The 18,698-nt window shown below is 44.6% G+C and overlaps 1 protein-coding gene across 1 annotated transcript in view; it reads left to right on the top strand.

Moving 5' to 3' along the window:
• mmp16b (matrix metallopeptidase 16b (membrane-inserted)) overlaps positions 1 to 17,919 on the top strand; it is a gene marked incomplete at both ends in the record, with an annotated part of 18,876 nt that extends 957 nt beyond the window's left edge. The window contains 9 exons of the mRNA XM_080439383.1: positions 2,236 to 2,381; positions 3,723 to 3,839; positions 5,932 to 6,236; positions 11,656 to 11,817; positions 12,015 to 12,232; positions 13,514 to 13,652; positions 14,502 to 14,652; positions 16,611 to 16,726; positions 17,558 to 17,919. Coding sequence (XP_080295509.1) covers positions 2,236 to 2,381; positions 3,723 to 3,839; positions 5,932 to 6,236; positions 11,656 to 11,817; positions 12,015 to 12,232; positions 13,514 to 13,652; positions 14,502 to 14,652; positions 16,611 to 16,726; positions 17,558 to 17,919 — 1,716 coding nt within the window. The remainder of the gene's footprint in view (positions 1 to 2,235; positions 2,382 to 3,722; positions 3,840 to 5,931; positions 6,237 to 11,655; positions 11,818 to 12,014; positions 12,233 to 13,513; positions 13,653 to 14,501; positions 14,653 to 16,610; positions 16,727 to 17,557) is intronic.
• Between the last annotated feature and the right edge of the window lie 779 nt (positions 17,920 to 18,698).

The following is an 18,698-nucleotide window of genomic DNA, read 5'->3' as shown; positions in this document are numbered from 1 at the left end:
ATCTCGTTGTGGGCTTGTAATGATGGGGAGCCAGCTGGTTGACGTGAAGACAGCTGTGGATAATGTGAACATGCACCTTGTGACTCTGTCGCCGATGCTGGGACTGACAATGACCCCTGGCAACAGACAATCTCGCTGCTTTCTTTAGAATCGAGTTGGCACTCTCGCCTTGTGAGGCTGAGTTGGCTTTGTTAAACAGTGCCTGTCCCCATTCTGGGGTGAGCATTCAGCGAAAAGAGCAGATCTACAGCTGCTATTTTCGGAGTAAGTGTATTTGGTGTAGAGAGAAAAAAGGAGGGGTCCAGAGTAGACCCTTTGGGGGAGTCCGGAGTATATAGGTGGTTAACCCCATATTCTAGGGAAAAGCCAAAAATAGCTGATCTACAAGCACATGTCATGATGCGACGTGTTGTGAGCTTGTAGATCTAATATTTGGTGTAGAGGGACAAAAGCAGTCCAAGACAAGTACAGAGCCAACTCAGGTCAGTTCACTAAGTGGTTAAATAATGTTTCTTGGAGGACTCAGATGGTCGGCTCCAAGCAATTGTTTACTCTGCCTTCCCAAGACCTCGTCATCAAATAAATCTGAATCTCCACCAGCATTTAGATGCATACTGTATGAATGAAAGAGTATTCTTTTAGTCCTAGATCATACAGGGCAGGTGCAGCACATTATTGTCCTTGTAAGTGTCTCATGAAAGTGTCTCATGAAATCTCTCGACCATGTTATTCAAGCAGTGACCCAAAGTTGAAATGCGTCAGTAAGAAGGCCAGCCTAAGGAGGCACGGTGGCGCAGTCGGTAGCGCTGTCGCCTCACAGCTAGAAGGTCCTGGGTTCGATTCCCGCCGGGGGACGCTGTGGGCGCTGGGGGCGTGTCTTCTCCTCCGCGTCATCAGCGCCCATACCCTAGGTGGGGTTGGCAAAAGGGCCTACTCTGTGTGGAGTTTGCATGTTCTCCCCGTGTCTCCTAGGGTAGTTAATACCCTCACAAAAACATGTAGTAATCCTGGTCGCTAAACCGCCTCCCCCATGACAGCCGGGGCGCCTGATGGAGGGGAAGGGAACTGGTTGGAATAACGTGTTCCTTCCACGCGCTACGTCCAATCAGGGAAACTCCCTCCTGTCAGGTGACAAGAAGGTCAGTTGGCTCTCATGCCTGAAGGAAGCATGAGCTCGGCCCTGGCCTCCCTACTGTGGGGGACTGGTGTAGTGCTGGTGTAGGGCGGGTGTAGCGCCCAGGATCACTTAGGAAATTGGCACCGGGTGAAAAAAATGGGTTACAAAAATCGCGGGATAAAAATTTAGTAAAAAAAAAAGAAGGCCAGCCTATTCCCATTCTCGGGTTGGGCTGCAATGACAGGCCTTTTCACACTTGACAACACAAACATTTGAAATGGGCCCAAGTGTATTTCCTGTTAGTTTGTGAATATCTGTAGCGGACCGGAAATAAACCTGGACCCAATCGGTCGCCTAGCAACACAATTCCATTGACGTCTATTCTGCTAATAATGACTAACTCTAATACAGTACAAATATATATATGTTTTAAATCAGTGACTGTTTGTGCTGCCTCTTGATACATGCACAGTGAATTACCTTGACCAATAATTCATAACGACTCATACAATCAGAACTACAGGTAATGGGAAGGCATTGTAAATGTGAATGACTCTGCCATGACAAGGACCTACTGTAGAGTATGAAGCATTAAAAAAATCCCGACCTCTTTCTGTTATATGCAAATTATGCTTTTAATCTGTCACCTACAGTATACCGACTGCGGCGCATCCCTCATATTAACAACTTAAACGTATACATACTCTCTAGCTCTATGCTTGGTCTGCTGCTTTTTTCCCTCAACACCAAATATCTTAGACGAAAATATCCGAGCTACAGTACATGCTCACAACACATGGCAACGCAATTCTTTTGTGGAATGTTCACCCCAGAATTGAGACGCTAGGGTTCATATTGTTATTACTTTAATACAATGTTTTGATTTAGTTTTTACACGAATAACCACTTAAACCCTCTATACTTGACTGGGGTCTGCTCTTTTTTCCCCCCACTACACCAAATCTTGTCGCCAAAAGTTTACAAGCTCACAACGTGTCACAATGCGACACATTGTCTGCTATTTTCCCCCCATAATAGAGATGCTAGGGTTCAAGTGGTTACTAGTACCAAGTAGTATCAATAACAGGAACTTGCCCTCATTCTTAACTTATTTGCAGGAATGGCTACAGAAGTACGGCTATCTTCCGCACACAGACCCCCGGTCTATCCTGCGCTCGGTCCAAACCGTGCACACGGCTATTGCAGCCATGCAGCAAATCTATGGTCTCAATGTCACCGGGACGCTGGATGATAACACCAAGGAGTGAGTATACACACGTGCTCTGTTTATACATGCAGAGGCACAAACACAAACACTAGACCAGGCCGTTGGTGCAGCAGGTCTGTAGGTATAATTGCATGGAAACACATGCACATGCATGCACATACACACACACACACACACACACACACACACACACACACACACACACACACACACACACACACACACACACAAATTGAGATGTTCGCGTGCATGTCCGCACATGCGCATGCATCCGTACACACACATTCACGAGTCACATTTGTAAAGCCTAAGGTCACTATTTGGATGGAGAAAGTAATGCCACTGATTATTTGAATGGAGCGGAGGAGGGTAGAAATAGACTCGGTTCTCACCATGAATGAAATTAAAGTCACCTGAATTAATGTAACGTCTGCCGCCATCACCACCAGCCCCAGTTTACACCAAAACAGCCCAAACAGTGCTGGCCTTATTAACTGTTTTCATTCTTCCTCTTTTGCATAATGGCGTAGTGACATCACACTGAGGTGAGACTCATTTTCACGTTTCCAACGTGGCTTATTGTTGTGCTTTGAGTGAGAACACACTTTTTAATCAAAGTCAGGCCTGATAATAATACATGTTTTTAAAAAAAATTGGGGTGAGTCGCGACCGTATACAACCAAGTATGAATCATGCCGGATTGCCGGTGACCTGCCCTATTGTATCAGACCTGAACGAGCACTCCATGTGTGAAAGAGACAGTCAAGAGTGCTGTAGAGGAGAATAGTCTAGCCACACCACACCACACCACACCACACCACACCACACCACACCACACCACACCACACCACACCACACCACACCACACTCCCTCCCTCCCTCAGCTCCTGTCAGGAAAAAGTACTTCTCAGAGAGTGTTTTATGTTGTGATGTGCTGGAGAGAGTGCATTGTTTGACTTGTGTCACCAATCGTCACCAATCTTCTCTCTCCTCTCCTCTCCTCTCCTCTCCTCTCCTCTCCTCTCCTCTCCTCTCCTCTCCTCTCCTCTCCTCTCCTCTCCTCTCCTCTCCTCTCCTCTCCTCTCCTCTCCTCTCTTCTCTTCTCTTCTCTTCTCTTCTCTTCTCTTCTCTTCTCTTCTCTTCTCTTCTCTTCTCTTCTCTTCTCTTCTCTTCTCTTCTCTCCTCTCCTCTCCTCTCCTCTCCTCTCCTCTCCTCTCCTCTCCTCTCCGCTCCTCTCTTCTTATCCTCATCTTATCCTCATCTTATCCTCATCTTATCCTCATCTTTTCCTCATCTTATCCTCATCTTGTCCTCATCTTCTCCTCTCCACTGCCCCTTCCTTTTTCTTATCACCTCCACCTCCTCCCACTCATTAAGTTGGATGCAGAAGCCGCGGTGTGGAGTTCCAGACAAACAAAAGGGTGTCTCGAGGTCACGGAAGCGGCGGTACGCGCTAACAGGCCAGAAGTGGCAGCGAACACACATCACCTACAGGTGAGAGATGGGAGATTGTTGTCATAGCGACCAGTAGATCAGCAGTGTCTATTATAGAGGTCTACGCTTGCCAACGTGTCCATTCATTTACAGCTCTCTCATTTTCTCTCCCCGCCTCTCTCTCTCTCTCTCTCTCTCTCGCTCTCTCTCTCCTCCTTCTCCTCTCTCGCTTCCTGTTCCCTCTATCATTACACTCGCCTGGGAACACATCACATGCCATGTGTTGTCATAGAGACTGCACACACTACGCACGTCATATATGTGGGTGCACAAGCACACACACACACACACACACACACACACACGCACACGCACACGCACACGCACACGCACACGCACACGCACACACACACACACACACGCACACGCACACGCACACACACACACACACACACACACACACACACACACACACACACACATATTCCATTCAGTCAGGTCGTAAATAAAATGTCCTTCCTCATTCATCCAAACTAATTTACACACATAATTTACACAATAAATGTTTATTTATAGTGCACAGCTTACTGAATAGACATAAAATATCTAATGGCACATGTTTGTCACCGTCTTCTAGTTTTGCATTTGTCATTCAACCTTCCTGGGCATGAATTGTAAAAACCAACCAAAGGACCTGAAACGTTTTTTAATACAAATTGTGACAAAATTTCCTTTTGTAAATCATCCGTAATATTTTTTTTTTTTGCTGAAACATAATTATATTATTACGTTTCCATCTTATCGTGCGTGATTAAGTCCTAGCTCCTAATAGGTTTCTTCGGAGGAAACGATAAAGGATGCTCGGCCATATTGGAAATTGACAGGTTACAGCAGTAATGGACGATAACGCTGTCAATTTATTCAAATCCTTCCTTCCTCTCTGAATTTGAATTGATGAGCTGCCCCCCCCCCCCCAATGGAATGCCAATCAGTGTTGGGGGCTTAGGCTGCTGAATGCTTTCTCTCCATGAAAATGAGAGAGAGAGAGAGAGAGAGAGAGAGAGAGAGAGAGAGAGAGAGAGAGAGAGAGAGAGAGAGAGAGAGAGAGAGAGAGAGAGAGAAAGGGTGGGGGGGGGGGTTGTGGGGAGTGGGTGACAGAGAGAGATTTCCCTTTCCTCCCCCTGCCTGCCAGGGACTGATAACGGCAGCGGTGTTAAAAGTTCAGTGAAAGCTGCTGGGCTTGGAATAAGTTTTGTGAAGTGAAAACTTTTTAAATATTTTTTTTTAGTTCCTCCTCATTTTGAGAAATAAAAAAAAAGTTCACTCTAAATTAATGGGGGTTATAGTGGGTGAGCGGTGTGTGTGTGTGTGTGTGTGTGTGTGTGTGTGTGTGTGTGTGTGTGTGTGTGTGTGTGTGTGTGTGTGTGTGTGTGTGTGTGTGTGGGAGGCGGGGGGGGGTTTGGCAGGGGGATTAGGAGAAATATTGCGACGGTACAGGTACAGGCTTTATTTCCTGGCTGAATTCATTTACAATGTACATTGTCTCACTTGTGTAGCATCTTCCCAGTCTCTAGAGCCACTTACGGTATACAGTATACCGTGCACAGTAAAATCCTCAGTATTAATTCATGCATTTGTAACTGTCTGAGTTAAAGCTGTAATTATGTAACATTTCTTAATGAAGACAATGTTATTTTGTCCAATCTGCATGGTAGAGTATATTAATACAATATAACTTATCCAATTAGGGTGGTTGTATTTGGTCTCCCTGCTCTTCTATTGAGACGTTTAGATCCTGTGTCTAGGTTTGACACGACCTTTGAGACCATCCTGTTTCTGGTTTGACATGAATTTTGACCTTCAGGCAGGCTCAGTGGTAAACATTTCAGCACTTGCTCAGGAGACCCTGGTCTGCAATACCGTTGTCCCAGACCCTCTCAACTGTTTGTCTGCCTTGAACCCATTGAACTATTATACCTCACGATAGGGAGTGGCATCCTCGCCCCCTGTAGTTCTTTATAAATAAATAAACCTCAACAAATCACCGCAGGGATTGTCCGCCACTCTGCCGCCGTACCACAACTCATCACCTGCTCAGCCGTGACTAAACCGCCTCCACCCCCCCCCCCCCCCATGTCCGTTTCCCCCGCAGCATCAAGAACGTCACACCGAAGGTGGGACCCCAAGAGACCCACAATGCCATCCGTCGGGCCTTTGACGTGTGGCAGGGTGTGACTCCGCTGCGCTTCGAGGCCGTTCCGTACAGCGCCCTGGAGAGCGGCAGGCGTGACGTGGACATCACCATCATTTTCGCCTCGGGTTTCCATGGCGACAGCTCCCCCTTCGACGGCGAGGGGGGGTTCCTCGCCCATGCCTATTTCCCGGGGCCCGGCATAGGGGGTGACACACACTTCGACTCTGACGAGCCTTGGACCCTGGGGAACCCCAATCACGATGGTAAGTGGTACAAGGAGAGAGATGGGGGGGGGGAGGTAATGATCAATCAATCAATCAATGGATTGTGCTCTGGCTTGGATCAGTGGAACTAACGCAGTATAGTTTAAGTTCTTATTTATCGTATCACAATGAAAGCTAAGCTTAAAGCTTAAAAATACAAAATTAGCTTATCTATATTAATGCAATAAAATATGAGTGTTTCGCAAATAATTTGGGGGCCCACTTGCTTCATGGCCCACTAATGGGCCCCGGGCCCACAAGTTGGGAATCATTGATCTCTAGATGTAAAGAGGAGTGTGCGTGTGTGTGTGTGTGTGTGTGTGTGTGTGTGTGTGTGTGTGTGTGTGTGTGTGTGTGTGTGTGTGTGGGTGTGTGTGTGTGGGGGTGTGTGTGTGTGTGTGTGTGTGTGTGTGTGTGTGTGTGTGTGTGTGTGTGTGCGTGTGCGTGTGCGTGTGTGTGTGTGTGTGTGTGTGTGTGTGTGTGTGAGTTGGGGGAGAGAACCTGCAAACAGAGATAATATCTGAGAGAGAAGGTGGATGAACGCTATAAGAGGGAAAGCAAGAATAAATGAGAAGGAAAGATACTGTAGATAGCAATTAAAAGGGAGGGGAAGGGTATCTTTGCAAGTAGATTTTCTTCCTGGAAGACCAAACAAACCACAATATGCCATGTCAAATGGTTGGCAGTATAATGTAAAGTGAACACAGTGAGAGGTAGTCAATAAGACAAGCAGGCCAGAACACCTCTATGGTCCTTTAATCTAGAAAGTGGGAGGAAGAGAGGGTGGAGACGGCGGTGGAGGAAGACAAGTGAAGGACAACGAGAGAAACAGAATGGTGCATTTAGTCAGTGAGATAGCAAAGGAATGGGAGAGAGTAGATATCAGCTAATGGAAAGTAGATAACGAACAAAGACAGAGTTTCACACTCTGCAAAATCCTGAGGGTTTAAATTAACACACAGGATTTCGCAGAGCAGGACACAGTATGAGGTACGCTGAATTAAAAAAAGAAGAAGAAGAATGCAGAAATTATTGTTATTATTATTTTTGAGAACTCTTGAGATGACTGTGTCGAAAAGGACACTATTGTCACGTCATGTTCTTATACCATTTGTTTTCTTTGTAGTGAATTTGGTAGCTCAATCGTAGGTTTCAAGAGAATTCTACATGAAACTGCACATAACAAATAAATATCCAATGACTATAGCAATTTAGACCATAATATTTATGTTAACCCTTTAGGACCTGAGGCCGATTCTACATGTCTCCTAAATCTCAACAGTTTTCTGAAAAACGTATGTTTCTATATCAGTGGTGCTCAATCTTTTTCATGTCAAGGACCCCCAGAATTATATGTTTTTGGTCACGGACCCCCATCAAAATATTTTGTTCCAGGGACCCCCAGAAGCAACGATTTGAGTTAAAAATGTTGTCTTTAAAAATATATATATTCCAAAGATTTGCACACATTTTCAAGATTTTTCAAAAATAGTAGATCTACAAGCTCGTAGCGCGGCACCGAGTGCCGCGCTACGAGCTTGTAGATCTGCTACTTTTGAATAGCCCAAAGTGTAAAATAATGCTTTTGAGCTCAAATCTAAAAATGACACAGTTCCAGGTCTTAATGGGTTAATAAGATATCCAGGCCTAGAAACTAAGCATATCCCAGTGTATGGATGTGATTTACAGTTATGTCATGTGATGTCATGTTGAGTACAGTAATGTTACGTTGTGTTACTGCAGTGCTGTGTAGGCTGTTTGCTCGTCACCACTGTAAACAGGGTGGTGTTAACGGGGACAATGGAGGAGCAGGGGTCTTGCCATAGAGGGGGCAAAATGTTAGCCTGGTAAACCCTCCCTCCGGAAATCTCATTTCCATTTGATTTCAGGAGTGAGTCTGGCCTGATCCGCCTTTCTGCAATATTGGCTGTGCTGGAGTTGGGCGGGAGTAATACCGTTGACTGACAACCCCTTCAGCCAATGATAATTTTTCCCCTTCAGCCAATCAGCAGTTCACCAGTCTTAATGTGACGCAACGGGACTTTTGAGACAGCCATGCCCAAAATGGGTTGCCTTATTCGGATACATGGGTGTCACTGCCCGCCCCTACCGGTTCTCTAAATTTTTATTTTTAAATAGGCTTTGTCATGATTAATTGACCACATATATGAAGTTAAACAACTAAATTCTATCCAAACGATATCTTATAAGTAAATTCCGTGCCTCAAAATAGAAGTTAGAGAGCATTTTGAAGTAAAAAAATAGCGGAGAATATAGCGGACAAGAAAAAGATGGCTGCCGTTCGTGTTTTGGGCTCACTCGAACTCGCCACCTGATTGGCCAACGTAAGCTGTCAATCACAGAACAATGAGCGACGACGCTGATAGGCTCGTCCGTTTGGCGTACACAGCCAATATTGCAGAAAGGCGGATCAGGCCAGACTCACTCCAGGAATCAAATAGAAATGAGATTTCCGGAGGGAGGGTTTACCAGGCTAGCAAAATGTTACCGTGGGCCCTAACATTATTATACAGTAACCATTGCAAAAATGTATAAATTACATTCCTCAACCGCGTCACAAGTAAAAAAAAACCTAACTATGCAGTATCTTAGTAGACAGTTAGATGGGAATATCCACTGTAGACGTCACATCAGCTTATTATACAGCAGCCTCCCTCAAAATCACATGTTTAGTCAGACATGTCAGTCAGCCCTTTTTGACCGACATGAATAAAACTGACCTCATACACAGTACAGTATGTCACGGCAGGTCAACCAATCAACCAGCTTCTATCGGTTCCTGCCACCCATCATCGCCTCATAAGAAGGGCAGGGGGCCAGTAAATTATTAATGACATTATATAATTTTATTTGAGTGATTTCTATGTTTATATTTTTACTACATGGTTTGAAAATGGTTTGGCCAAAGAGTATAGGCTTACCACTTTACCCCCTCCCCCCGAGGTGGAACACCATGGAGCAGAGATGGTAATAAAATGCCCCCTCTCTCAGCTCTCCATCCACAACCACTTTAATTACCTTGCTTGTCAGAGCGCCAGGAGGCTGCTCGAACCTCCACGCACCCAAATACCACATGCTCCGCTAATGCTCCACTCACACTTCTGTTCCACACGCGGCTGTCAGCGGGAGATGGTAATAGCTAGCGTGTTTGTTTGTTTCCCGTCATCTTTTGTCCTCCGGCCACCTACAGTATCAATTCACCCTGCACCCCACCCCTGTCTCTTTTGTTCTCGCTCTCTCCAATGGTAATTGTCTCAGATTCCCGAGTCAAATTCCTGCCCAGTGTCCCATGGCAAGCTGCGCTTAGTGCCCGTACGGGATTCAGAAAAAAGCCCTTTCCTTGTGTTTGAAACACTGTGTGCAGCCTTTAATGGGCTTTCACGGTAGTGCACTTGTAAATGTTGCATGTTGACATGTATGCTAATGGTAGCTCAGACCTCGCTCTCTCCCGTGGGTGTTGTTCCTAGAGGCTTTTTGGTTAGCTGGAAGAAGGCAGAGAGTCGTGGTGGCAACGATGGCAGAGGAGAAGGAGGGGGTGGGACTGGGGCTGGGTAATTAACTGAAAATATATCAAAACCGACATTTAAAACCAATAACCGACTTAATCTTGCTCATGTAGGTTCATCAAATATTATAATTGACATTTTTTATAATTGACTAAATCGATTAGTCTGATTACCACTTAACCCTGTGTTATAAGTTGTACAGTGGTGGCGTTCAAAAATAGCAAACATATCCAATCTACAAGCTCACAATGGGTCGCTATTACGTGTCGCTATAAAAAAATCGAGGAATCGAGGAAAAGGTTTGAAATAATCGTGATACGGTATTGATTTGAAGTCATATCGCCCAGCCCTAGGAGGGGGAGGGGGTGTAACCTTTTAGCTGCTGGCAGCGGTTGTTCTATGCAGCGCTGTTTGCAACGCTGGATATCATGTTTTAAAGGGCAACAATCTCCTGAGGCCATCTTCAGTCACATGCTGCACGGACGCGGTACACTTAAATCAAGCTTGAAGCTGATGCTATCAGCTAAATGCTGACCATAGAATGATTTATTTTTGTGCATGTGTGTGTGTGTGTGTGTGTGTGCGTGTGTGTGTGTGTGTGTGTGTGTGTGTGTGTGTGTGCGCGTGTGTGCGTGTGTGTGTGTGTGTGTGTGTGTGCGTGTGTGTGCGCGCGTGTGTGCGCGTGTGTGCGTGTGTGTGTGTGTGTGTGTGTGTGTGTGTGTGTGTGTGCGTCTGTATGCAGCTGTATGTATACATGCACAGCAAAAAATACCCAGAATTAGATGAGGATTTGACTGTGTACAATGTTTGAGTATGTTATTTATTCTCATGCAGCGCTGACTCCTGCTTTTACCCTGCACCTGATATTAGGTTCAGGTGGACAGGCTAGTAGATTTTCTGGCTGAATGTATGTCGACATACCTTTCTTTCCCGTCTCTCAAACTGTCTCAATTTAAGTCTATAATGCCTATACTCGTACTTTATTGCCCAAATCAGGGTGCGACTAGTTATATTTAGTTTTGTTTTAGTTTTGTTTCATTAAGGCTCAAGGTTAGGCATGTGCTGAGGATACGATGTCGACCGTGCAGTGTCGACTCTGTCGAGTGTTAAGTTGATTGGATGAGCATTTCTTGAGAACGCTGCAAGCAGACAAAACGTGGTCAACAGCACTTCCGGGAGCAAAGCAATCAGTCTGTTCTGAAGGGGCCCATGTTCAAAACGGGCACTGCACTATAGTGGTTGTAATTAGCGGTAAGGGAACATGGAATGGATGTGAGTCCATGCAATGTCCCTAAAAGTTTGTAAAACCAACACACGCATGTGTGTGTGTGTGTGTGTGTGTGTGTACGCGCGCGTGCATTTGTGTATACAACCACTTTCTATTATCTTGTGTATGTGTGTCACATTTATATTTGATTTCACTACGGTGATGCCCGTTGGGAACGCATCATGCCTCCCTGGTTATGAAATACCTGCACTAAGTACCCGTCATTAGTGCAGTAACCATTATCATAGTACTTGGAGACTTCAGTATTAAATTATAATGTCTATGATGGCATCGTGGATCTCCATAATATGGGCATAAAAGGGACACAGAAACATTTGTAGAGAGATTTTTGGACAACCGCTGATCCAACCGACTTCCCACTCAGCACTGCACTTCCTTGGTCGATCGGTCGGACAGACAGACAGACAGACAGACAGACAGTTCTTGAGATATGCGGGGACATGGACACACACACACACACACACACACACACACACACACACACACACACACACACACACACACACACACACACACACACACACACACACACACACACACACACACACACACACACACACAGAGTACATTCTTCTCCTCATCTCTGTTGTTCTCCCCTCGCCAGGTAATGACCTGTTCTTGGTCGCGGTTCACGAGTTGGGCCACGCCCTTGGTCTGGAACACTCCAATGACCCCACCGCCATTATGGCCCCGTTCTACCAGTACATGGACACAGAGAACTTCAAACTACCTCACGACGACCTTCAGGGCATCCAGAAGATATACGGTAATTCTCAGAAGCTCTCTCATCTGAATTCCTTACGAAGATACAACACATTGTTAAAACCATCAGCTAATAGAGCTATTATTCTATGGGAAACAGTGTTTTTTTTTATATCTCAGATATACTGTTTGACGGTGCAGTGTCTTTCTCCTCTCCACATCTTTTAGCTACAGGAGCTGATGTAAATCTTTTGCCTGCAGGTCCACCAGACAGGTCTCCACAGCCCACCAGGCCCCCACCAACAGCCCCTCCTCCCCGCTTCCACCCGCCCTCGGACCCCCGCAAGCATGACCGCCAGGTTCGGCCCCACCGCCCGCCCCAGGGGGCCAAGCCCTCCAACCCCAACTCCAAACCCAATATCTGTGATGGAGGCTTCAACACCCTGGCCATCCTCAGACAAGAACTGTTTGTTTTCAAGGTAGATTGTTCAGTGCCGAATGTGTGCATGCTCCTATCCTCTGTGTACACAATTCAGCAAATGCAATAATTCATATTTATTTATCTTCCCATGTTGGCATATAAGCCTCTATATTGTATATTGTTTATATAAGGATTTCTTTATTCTTGTCTTTACGTATTTTTTTTTACTTGTGCAAATGTAATGCTACGTCACTGACATATTTTCCGTATGTGCAAACATACTTAACCTGCCAATAAAAATAGTTCTGATTCTGATATTGTTACTGTACCCGGTCCAGCACAGTAAAATCCTCAAATAGACCAGGTCCATTTGGATGGAATTTATATTTAGAGTTAAATTAACACTGAGGACTGGACTGTGTTGAGTACTGTATATTTTCCATATATTCGCTGTCAGGTGGAAACCTTGCATGTCTAAAACCGTTCCTTTTTATTATTTTAAAGTGAGAGATTGGCACAAAGTCAAAGTAAAAACCACGGAATATTCAAAAATGGACCAGTTGGCAGGCTTGCAGAAAAACTAAAGATTTGTAATTGCATCCAGGCCAGGACAACAAAAATGTACAACTCAAGAAAATGCAACTCAAAATTCAAATAATGGAGAGGCAGTGTCAACCTCTCCCCATGGCAGCCTACACTCCTACTGAGCTGTTCCCGTTATATACTCTACAGACTCCACCCTTAGCTTTCTAATCAACCAGCCACAAGTACAATAGCAATTCACCCAAGATGCTCCCCATGTTCTAATCAATCAGCCTGGCACCCCTCAATAAGCTCTTCAGGCACCAATCACCCAACTACACAGCTAGGCTTCCACAGGCCGCTCCCGCATAACAGCATCTTCCTGTGCAGATAAACAAAAACACATTAGCGATTCCAGTCACAACAGAATGTGCACCTTCTGTGGGTGGGACTGAGAATCTACAAGTTACAAGCATAACATACATTTCATTATGAATGTGTATACATAGAGAAAATTAGTTTGTAAGAGGCTGCTCTGTGACACATTTTAAAATAATGAAAATAGCCGATCTACAAGCATTGTGAGCTTGTAGATGTGCTATTTTCACAATTTGAACCAAAGATTGGAGGAAAAAATGCTAAATGTATATTTCCCCCCAAAAATCGATATATTTTATTCAAATACTTTATAATATCATATCATATCATATCATATCATATCATATCATATCATATCATATCATATCATACTGAGAGGAGCTTTTATAATTGATTAAATTAACTGTTACACCTCTACATGTCATGTCCATTTCTACAGGACCAGTGGTTCTGGAGGGTGCGGGACAACTCAGTAGTCCCTGGCTACCCCATGCAGATCAACTACTTCTGGAGAGGACTGCCTTCCAAAATAGACGCCGTCTATGAAAACAGTGAAGGGAAGTTTGTATTTTTTAAAGGTAAGAAACAGAATGAAAGATGCGTGTGTCACTGACTGCAAGTAAACCACTTAAGCCCTACTGTATACGACGAATAGGGAAAACAGCAGTTGTGACTGTGAGGTTGTTTGTGTGTGGAGTCAGAGTGGTTGTGACTGTGAGGTTGTTTGTGTGTGTGTGCTGTATGCTAACAGAGCGGGTTGAGGGTCCAGTCCGTCCACCATCAGTCCATCAGGCAGATTAACATGACATCTGTCACGCAGTAGGATCAGAAAGTGCCCCATGCTTTATTTATTCACTCAGGGGGGCGTAACTCTCTCTGTGTGTGTGTGTGTGTGTGTGTGTGTGTGTGTGTGTGTGCGTGCGTGCGTGCGTGCGTGAGAGCGTGAGTGTGTGTGCTCGTCTGTGTACAGTATACACACAGCTACACAGCTACTTAGTCCAAGTGCAATACCATAGTGGCTCTCTTCAGTCTTCAGCCTGCCGGAGGCACTTATCAGACTGAATGATATGCAACAGTAGTATCAATAAACCATGTATGAATGTGTCTCTGTGGAATTGTCTTCAGACATTGATATTTATTGTATTGTGTAAAATACTGTACATATATATATATATATATATATATATATATATATATATATATATATATATATAGGCCTATATGCTATATATAAACTCTTAGACAGGAAAAAAGAGAATATCAGCAGAACTGCAAGATATTTCCCAGAGCGCTTGAATAAATTCGGAGCCAGCAGTGCTTGTTGTAATGTGTACCAGTGGATATTAGTTTTAGGATTCAGTTCGTGACTTTATTGTGTCCCCCTACTGCTACTGATGTGACTGACGACGGGTGCATGTTTTTTTTAGGGAAGCACTTCTGGGTGTTCAAGGACACCACTCTGCAGCCCACCTACCCTCAGGACATCACCTTGTTCGGGAGTGGCATGCCCACACAGAGCATTGAAACAGCTGTCTGGTGGGAAGACGTGGCCAAGACTTACTTCTTCAAAGGAGACAGGTTTGTCTGGAGGGGGAGCAGGGTTATTATAATTAACTAAAACCAACAAAATAACAAAAACTAGAATTGCAAAAGTATAATAATAATTTTAAAAACTATAACTAACTGAAACTGTGTCGTGTGTTTATAAAATGAACTAAAACTGAACTAAAATCTTAAAAAATGCTAAATTCAATTTATTTTCAATTCAATTCAAATTTTTTTTTGTAATTTTCCATTCTCCCAAAAATAGCAGATCTACAAGCTCACAATGTGTGAGCTTTGTCACTCCCTCTTGTTTTCTTTATTTTTACAAATCAAACCCTGCATGTGTCCTCTGTGAAGTTTAGTGTCGTCATCAGCGTCAGAAATTCAACCCTGGACAGCACCTGCTCGGAGTGGCAAAGTGCTGCTCAGATTATATTACCGTGTCCCCCAAAGCCATTGATCTTGTCAAAAGGCTACTGCAATTGTTTCCATTAAAGGAATAGTTCACCTGTAAATTTAAACACAGGTTATTATAACTGTTCTGTTTTGTTTTGGCTGGTCAATTCCTTGATGTAGATTAAACGCTATGATTATGGTGTATTCTTCCATTAGATCATTTGTTTCATGAATATGTATTCATTACTGAAGCCACTTGCATTAGAGGATCTGTTGTTTATGTACTGCATGTGCATTGCGAGGGAGTTGGAGAGCAGTTCAACGTGACTCAGATGTTAGTTCATCTGTTATGATAAATCATATCATATCTGGCTATGGATCTCATGGTGAGAGCACATGAACTGTTTTGTCATGATACTGTCATCGTCCCTCAGCCTCCTGTTGCACAGAATCACAAAAAAGGACTTCCTGTCCATCCTCAAAAAACATGATTTAATCTCTATGACTGATAGAGCAATCATAAACAAATTTGTGTGTAGCAGACCCTGATGTGTGTGTGTGTGTGTGTGTGTGCGTGTGCGTGTGCGTGTGCGTGTGCGTGTGCGTGTGCGTGTGCGTGTGCGTGTGTGTGTGTGTGCGTGTGTGCGCGTGCGCGCGTGCGTGCGTGTTCCTATACTGTTGTTTATTAATATGATACCCTCTAGTGTTGAAATACGACATCAACAACAAATTCTACACTTAACCACTTAAGCTACTGCACCTCCTTGCACAACGAATAAGCTAAAATAGCCAATCTACGAGCTCACAAGGTTAGCTAGTAGATTTATCATTATAATTAATTGAGCAGCCAATTATTTTTTACCCCTGTTTTCTCCCAAATTTGGTCGTTATACCAATTAATTCCTCCCACTGCTTGCCATTGCCATTGTATCCTACTGGCTCACCTGCCATAGCCTGGAAACAGACAAATCTGCCAGTGAACAAAAAAAAGAGCCCTCGGCAGATTAGTCTGGCCCCGCTCGGTTGAAATTCTCAAATATCCCACTCAGTTACATTGAGGTCCATATTTTTTTTCAGAAGGACATAGAGAAAAAGAACTCATGCGAATAAATTCTGCCTCACCCAGTAGATAAGCAGTGGTGTGACACCAATTTGGTAACTGGTGGTTCTGTCTGGCGCCACAGCGAATGGCAGTGGCTAAAAATGATCAGTGGATGGGAGTTTGGCATCAGTGATCTGGGAGTGGGGACGGGGGTGTTCTTGTGATTATTTTGGAACCGGGTTGCTGGTCCTGTGCAGCAGAACGACTGGAAGAGACTGAATTGGTTTGATGTTTTGATGCTTCATCGCACATGGATTAGGTGTCATGTGACGATATCAATGTGTTGGAAAGCTGGACTGTCATTAATGTTGACATTGATTTGTGGGCGTTTGTGTGTATTTATATCTGTCGGTGTGTGAATGTGTGTGTCTGTGTTTTGCCTACATTTGCATGCACAGCAAAATCCAGGGATAATTTAACTGAGAGTGTAAAAAAATGGATTTCACTGTGTACTGTACCTTCTCATTGCCCATTGTATTTATATCCCTACTAGATATTGGAGGTACAACGAGGACATGAGGACAATGGACCCTGGATATCCAAAACCCATCACCGTATGGAAGGGTATCCCTGATTCTCCACAGGGAGCCTTTGTGGACAAGGCCAATGGTATGTCCTATTTATCTGCAACTGCTAAAGCTGTGCTTATCTGCCCTACATTCCCTTCCACAGACCTCCCTTTTCACACAGCATTGCTGTGGTACTTGGCACTGCACAAGGCGCTATGCTCATTTAGCACAGTTCAAGCTTATCTTAAACCACATGAACACTGGTGTCCCTATTCTGGGGCAAACATTTGACAAAAATAGCAGATCTACAAGCTCAGAACGCATTGTGTTGTGACTTGCGACGTGTTGTTAGCTTGTAGATTTTGGCGAAGATATTTAGTGTAGCGTAAAAACAGGAGGGAGCCTAGTGACCAGGGACTCCAGGCAACTAAGTATTATAGGGTTTACGTGGTTAACTTTAAAATGGAAATCTGGTGGTTTGGCTATTGTGCATGCTCATAATAAACAAGGTTCAAATTTTTTTTTAACACTTTTCACTGCAGACAATTTGATGGGTAAACGCAACATAACAACGTTACAATGTAACAACGTTGATTGTGGGTGTGTTTCATTTTAGGTGTTTCTGTGTGCCAACAAGAAGTTGAAATGTAAAGGAGCTGTCCATACTGGCACACAGTTAACACCTAAATGAAAGACACCCACAATTAATGTTATTGCCTTCAGCTGTGGTTAGTGCTTACCCATCAAAATGCCCGCCGTGAAAAGGGTCTATTGATCAAGTTCTGGGATCTGAGAACAAAGGTCTCATTCTATCACACTGCTGCACTATAAACTAGTCAGTGGCGCAACTAATTGCAAAATCTTTACCGTTCAGCCATAAAACTGTGAGTGACTCTGCTGTGACCCCCCCCCCTCCCCCACTCACATCCAGGCTACACCTACTTCTACAAGGGGAAGGAGTACTGGAAGTTCAACAATCAGCTGCTGCGGGTGGAGCCCGGCTACCCCAGGTCCATTCTGAGGGACTTCATGGGCTGCGATGGCTTGCCTGCCGACCCGGATTGGGACTGGAGCCCCCCGGAGGTGGAGGAGCGCCACTACGACAGCGGCGACGTGGACATCGTCATCAAACTGGACAGCGCGGGTGGCACGGAGAAGGCGGTGGCCATCGCCATCCCCTGCGTCCTGGCGCTGTGCATGATGGTCCTGCTCTACACGGTCTTCCAGTTCAGGAGGAAGAGCACGCAGCGCCACATACTGTACTGCAAGCGTTCCATGCAGGAATGGGTCTAAAGAGACCGTCTGCACTGTACAGGAATGGATCGTGGAGTTCCGTTAGCGGTGTAGGTATTGTTCAAAGCCCGGAGTGCAGCTAACAATGGGAAGCAACACCAAGGGGGCCGTACCTTAGGGCTGCCACGCTGGCAGATATTAAAACTCTGTGTTCGAGGCCCCACGACATGCAAGCTAGAGTCACACAAACCCTTCAAGAGAGCTCTGCGGAAGACACTGAAGGAGCCGCGGCTCTAAAATCTCTACTAATATGTTTGTGTCTGCATTGACTTTCCTCTGTGTGTCGGAATGAACTCAATTAAGTGAGACAAGAATTGAGCTCAGTGGGACCTCCATCTCTCCCCGTCTCTGCACGCCTCTCTTTTAAAAAGCCCCTTACGATAACTTCAGTTGACACGTTAGACATGTAGGCTACTATTTTACTTTCAGTTCTTAATTAACTTGCCCTCAAGCTGTGCTTTTTTAAATTTATTTTTAATTTAGGTCCCTGTAAAAGATTACTCATTGTGTGAAAGACTGATACACAAACCAAATAGGACTTTTTTTTCTTCCAAAGAGGATTACTGCTCAATGTTGTTGTTTTTCTGGGTTATCTTGTTCATGGGTCTAACATTGTGGCATCATTCTCACATTTTTGTTAGCCATCTCTATTCATATCCTCCCGTCTGCTCTGTCATCTGTGGGAAAAACGTAGGAAGCAGCAGTGAATAAGAGCTGGGAACTGAAGACTGTTGTGGCAGTCTGTCTCCAGAACTGGGGGCCAAAAACCTCTCTGCAAT

This window comes from Gymnoscopelus braueri (assembly GCF_963280865.1).
Source record: "Gymnoscopelus braueri genome assembly, chromosome: 10".
In the NCBI taxonomy this organism is placed as follows: domain Eukaryota; kingdom Metazoa; phylum Chordata; class Actinopteri; order Myctophiformes; family Myctophidae; genus Gymnoscopelus; species Gymnoscopelus braueri.
Note: the sequence above shows the minus strand (reverse complement) of the source record. Positions and strands in the feature narration are given on the sequence as shown.